Source organism: Saprolegnia parasitica (genome assembly GCF_000151545.1).
Source record: "Saprolegnia parasitica CBS 223.65 unplaced genomic scaffold supercont2.606, whole genome shotgun sequence".
Lineage (NCBI taxonomy): Eukaryota > Oomycota > Saprolegniomycetes > Saprolegniales > Saprolegniaceae > Saprolegnia > Saprolegnia parasitica.
Window position 1 is genome coordinate 1 of NW_012157000.1, and position 4,646 is coordinate 4,646.

Genomic DNA, 4,646 nt, shown 5'->3' on the forward strand with positions numbered 1-4,646 from the left:
GTTCGGGCGATCCGTGTTGGCGTGGAACGTAGCATTGGCTGGTCTCTCGGCGGTGAGGGCAGACGGCGGTGCAGGGGCGGCCGTCGACGGCGAGAACGCAATCACTTCGTGGCCAGACGAGCCAAAGACGCGGTCGAGGCGCACGCGCTTGTCCCAGATGATCTCGTCGCGCCATCGAAAGTACTGGATCCGGTGCTGCGGGATCGCCGTCTCGTTCTGCGACAAGGTCGAAATGTCGGCCCAATTGAACGCTGCAAAGTTGCGCTCGACCGTGCCGATGAAGCGATCGAGGTACCCGACAATGACCTCGGTTTGCGTGATGCTGTCGTCCCACATGATGCGGTGAATGACGTCTGTCGCTGTGCGCATCGACTTCTTCTCTGCTTTCGGCGACGTCGCTGCGGGCGCTTTTTTCTTCGGCTTGTCGGGCGCGGGCGGCTTGCTGCTGTTACTGGACGACCGACGCGAGAGCGCTGGTGGCGGCGGTTTGTTGTCCTTGGCAGCGTCGCGCTGGGCACGAAGCGAGGCGACGCCAGCGTCGACCATCTCAAAGAGACACACTTGGCCGTGGGCGACAGCCGCGGCACCTGCCGCCTCCATGGCAGCGATGACCTCAGGCATGCGCGCTAGCGTAGCATACTTGTCGTGCAGGCGCGAAATCGAGATGCGCGGGCACATCTTGTCAATCGGGTATGTCGGAGAGCGGGCAAACGCAAACGTGCCGACCGATGGCAGTGCAAGCGTTACGACGCCGTCGTCGGAGGTTGTCGCGGGGGCGTCAAAGATGGCTTCAAGCGCTTCGACTTCATCTTGCTGGATCGTCGAGTAGTCCATCGTCTCGTGTAGTAGTAGCAGTATGCAGCTGACGCGGTGTAAATTGGTATATGCTCCTCAGGTGGTGAGGTTGCCTTTTGACCGTGTGTGAGTGATGGTCGAGCCCTACCTAACATCCAATCGCGGGGTCGTCAAAAACCATCACTTGGAATATCTTGCAAGAAAATGCGAGCACCATGCCGTACAACAAGGTATATTAGAATAAGTATAGTGCAGCAAGCAGAAAGCTTACATTGTATGTACCATGGGCCACCCGTGGGCAATCCTCGGAGCGTCGCAGGTTGTGATGTCGGCTGTCAATGGATGTGTATGTGGTTGTGCAGTGGTTGTGGTACGGATTGTGGCGCTTCACGTCGCCGCTGTTGCAACCCAAGGACCGTGAGCGTCCTTCAGCGGCTGACGGCGATCGACATGCAGAAGTCCCGTTCGACTGCCGTACGCAAATGCACATCACGCAACAACAAGGGTTGCTACAAGCGTCGAAGTATCGGGCTATTGTTGGTATCGACGGTCGTCCTCCGGGTAGGCTGTCTCAAGCCGGTGGCATAACTTGTAGGGGGCTCTCTGGGGAGCTCTATCAAGACCAAACCAAGGGCGTCGCGCGATAGGATCTGCGTCCAAGTGACATAGCTCTGCCTTGTAATGGAGTGCTAGCGATCTGCTTTGACAGACAGAAGCACTAACAACTTGGTCTAAATCACCCAAAGATCAGCTCCCATTCGTACGCCACCAGAGGTGTTGGCGCAACCTCGAACGTCGTCGTATACTAGTACATCGCAAGGTGGTGGGCTAGTGCCCATCGCGCCAGGGGTAGCGTCGTGCTTGATGGCGCTCATGTTGTGTGAGTCGCTCAAACTTGCGTAGGCGGGGTCAACGTAGAGCTTCATATCACAGTCGTTGTCGGTCACTAAGAACGTGATATTGACAGCCGCAGTCTAGCCTGTTCAACCACCGCGACCAAGGGAATAAGACTTCCCTTGACCGCAACGCTCGGGCCTCGGCTGCTGTCATAAGGCCACCTCATGCCTGCGTTGATTTCGCTGTAAACGCAGCCACCTTTTCAAACTGCTCGGACCAAGCACCTCCGATGGACTGCGTCCTAAAGTGCCACGTCGCTATGGCACCAACCACACACTGGGGCGTCGACGGGGCAAACTGCTGCGGCTTTTTTGCATCGACGCCAACGTTACTGCATAGCACAACCGCACGGTGTACAACGCTCGGTGAGCACGAAAAACTCTCAGCGCACGTTGAAGTGGTGTATGGCCCCTGGGCTCGCTGCGGCGCCATATCGGCGGCTTGGCGGTCGGTAGTATGCTACTTCTTGCCCAATGTGCCGCGTGTAATAAACACGTCCATTGTGTCAAGATCTGGCGGTATCCGGTCGGCGTATTCGGATCGCTTTCGCCATGGACCGCGTGTGGCACGTCGCCTTGCTCGCGTCCATGAGCGCTGTCACACTCTTTGCGCTGCAGCAGAAGCGGGAGAAGAGGCGCACAGCAGCCGCGCCAGCCCGCGCGACGGCCAAGGCCAAGGCCCCGCCCTCCGTGCACCACATGGAGCTCTCGATCGCGGGGTCCTTCTCGCACAATGGGCTCTTCACGCAAGCGCTCGCCATCTACTCGCGCCTCCTCGCGGCGTCGTTGGCCGAGACGCCGCGCCGGCGCGCCCACATTAGCCACCTCTACGACTTGCGCTCATGCGTCTACGAGGCCCTCCAGCAGTTTGAGTGCGTCATCGCCGACACGACGGCCGCGCTGGCGTACGATCCGAGGTCCGACATGCGATTCGTTGCGTTTTGCTCACACGTACTTCTTGAACGTAGCTCGAGCGACTTGTACTTACGGCGAGGCATTGCGCACGCGCATTTACACCGATATACGCTCGCGCTCTGCGACGTCTTGTCGGCGCTGCACCACGGACGGTCGCCCGAGGACCTCCGCGACATGGAAGAGATGTTGCGGGCGCTCGAGCAAGAAGCCATCTTTTACGAAGCGCGCGACGCGCTCCAGAACCGCCGGGCAGCGCGCTGTCTGCCCGACGACTACAAGGTGCAAGCGTACTTTGATCTCTTCCACGGTCGGGACGTTGACGACGCCTTTGCCACGCTGCTCCACCGCGTGTCCCTCGACCGACACGTGTCCGACGGCGCTGCGTGCTTGCATGCAGCCTTGGAGCATCGGCGACGTGGGCATTTCCTCGAGGCATGCGACCAGCTCGAGCGCGCCCGGTCGCTATTGCCATCGACCGACGCGCTCTCGGTCGTTGCGGACCTCGAGCACGCCAGCTACCTCCATCTTCGCCACTGCTACGACGAGGCAGCCACGGTCTTGCAGCACTGCACCTCGCGTCTTCCCGCATCGCTCTGGATACAGGTACACTGTCCTCCAGCTGCAGACATATATAGTGCGCGGTAGGCGCACCGCTTCCACAACTGTATCGTCCGACGCGACCGGTCCGGCGCGCTGCTTTTGCTCGCCGCTGTCAAAGCGACGTCGCCAACGCTCATGTATCTGCAAGGGCTCTACCACGCGACGCTGAGCGGCGACGGTGCCCATGCCGTCGCATCCTGGACCGCGGCGATCACGCTCTCGCCCGAGTACGTCGCGCCGTACTATGCGCTGAGCCAACACTATTTAAAGAGCGCGACGATCGCCGCGCACTCGGTGCTGCACCAGTGCCTCGCGTGGTACTTTCTCTACGTCGACGCCGCGCCGCCCGCGCTCACGTGGATCCACCTCGGGCTCGGGCACTTTGAGGCCGCCATGGGCCGCGACGCGACCTCGTGCTACGAAGCGAGCTTGAGCGTGAGCCCTGCTTTTGTGCCTGCGTACCTCGCCCTCAGCGAAGCGCACCGTGCGACGTATGAAGTCGCGCAGGCCTACTTGATGCAGGCGCTCGTCTACACGCGCAGCGCGTCGCCGTGCATCCTCCTCGCGCAGCTCCGCAGCGAGAAGGGCATGTGGGCGCACGCCGTCGACGCGTGCGACCACGCGCTGCAGTACGCGTGGAGCTACCCCGAGCTCTGCCAGGTGTTTGCCGTCCGCAACATTGCCGCTGCCAACGCCACGCGGGCGTAGTCGGCAGGCCGGTTGAAAACCAGTGTACCCTACCCCTTGTACGCTTCCTTGGCCCGTGCTATGTTGCCACCAGCCACGTCCGCAGCACCCCATCGTCAAGGCCAACCCCGTCTTGATACATTGAAAGATATATATATATATAATCGACCTTTTCGTGTCGGCAGAATCCAATAGCGACACGATTATTTGATATGGTTGCTGTGCTGGAACGCGGGCACGTGCTGCTGGATTTGCTGGTACGCGTCGTCCTTCCCATATCCCTCGAGGATCTCGAGCGTCTCTTGGATGAGCGCCTTTGTCATGCTGTCGCCCGTGCCCAAGTGCTTGTCCTTGAGGAGGTTGCAGAGTGGCAGGATCGACCGGTAGTATTCAGAGAGCGCCTCGCCCACGCCTACTTGCTGCCTTTACCTTTGTCAACATAGCTTTGGATGGACCTTGGCAGACGGCGAGCTGCTGCAGTACGAGGAGCGTTCGGTGCACGACCTCCTTGTCCCGCGTGCCAAGCGCGCTCTTGACATGCGGCATGAGCGCCGCCAGCGCGCGGAGGACGCGCGTGTCGCCCATGCCATGCTCGAGCAACTCCATGCACGCTCGGTAGGCGAACGTTGGGTATGGCTCGAGCGTTTCCTAGTGGCCGCGCGTCGTGAGCGCAAGCTACCGGAGTGTAGAGGACCTGGAGCCCCGAGAAGCAAATCGGAAGAAAATGCTGAAAGTCCAACGCTTCAAGAGGCG

General features: G+C 60.4%; 3 protein-coding genes across 3 annotated transcripts; 1 reads left to right on the forward strand and 2 right to left on the reverse strand.

Annotated features, from left to right (window-relative positions):
* Positions 1 to 28: 28 nt before the first annotated feature.
* SPRG_17508 (hypothetical protein) lies at positions 29 to 834 on the reverse strand (the record flags this gene model as incomplete). The annotated part of the gene is made up of 1 exon (XM_012356833.1): positions 29 to 834. A coding segment is annotated over one exon (806 nt), but the record flags the coding sequence as incomplete, so codon positions are not given.
* A 1,408-nt stretch (positions 835 to 2,242) lies between these two features.
* SPRG_17509 (hypothetical protein) lies at positions 2,243 to 3,914 on the forward strand (the record flags this gene model as incomplete). Its single annotated transcript, XM_012356834.1, has 3 exons — positions 2,243 to 2,608; positions 2,660 to 3,209; positions 3,252 to 3,914. Coding segments are annotated over 3 exons (1,579 nt in total), but the record flags the coding sequence as incomplete, so codon positions are not given.
* A 114-nt stretch (positions 3,915 to 4,028) lies between these two features.
* SPRG_17510 (hypothetical protein) lies at positions 4,029 to 4,646 on the reverse strand. The gene is made up of 3 exons (XM_012356835.1): positions 4,588 to 4,646; positions 4,349 to 4,541; positions 4,029 to 4,305 (listed from the first exon to the last, which is right to left on the reverse strand). The coding sequence occupies exons 2-3, from the start codon at positions 4,497 to 4,499 to the stop codon at positions 4,097 to 4,099; spliced, it is 360 nt and encodes a 119-aa protein (XP_012212225.1). The 5' UTR covers positions 4,500 to 4,541; positions 4,588 to 4,646; the 3' UTR covers positions 4,029 to 4,096.

Excerpts from the sequence above, each read along its gene's own strand:
- SPRG_17510 (XM_012356835.1), bottom strand. The coding sequence starts at position 4,499 with ATGGAGTTGCTCGAGCATGGCATGGGCGACACGCGCGTCCTCCGCGCG. Across the intron at positions 4,306-4,348 it reads GCAGCTCGCCGTCTGCCAAG|GCGTGGGCGAGGCGCTCTCT; the intron begins GTCCATCCAAAG and ends GGCAGCAAGTAG.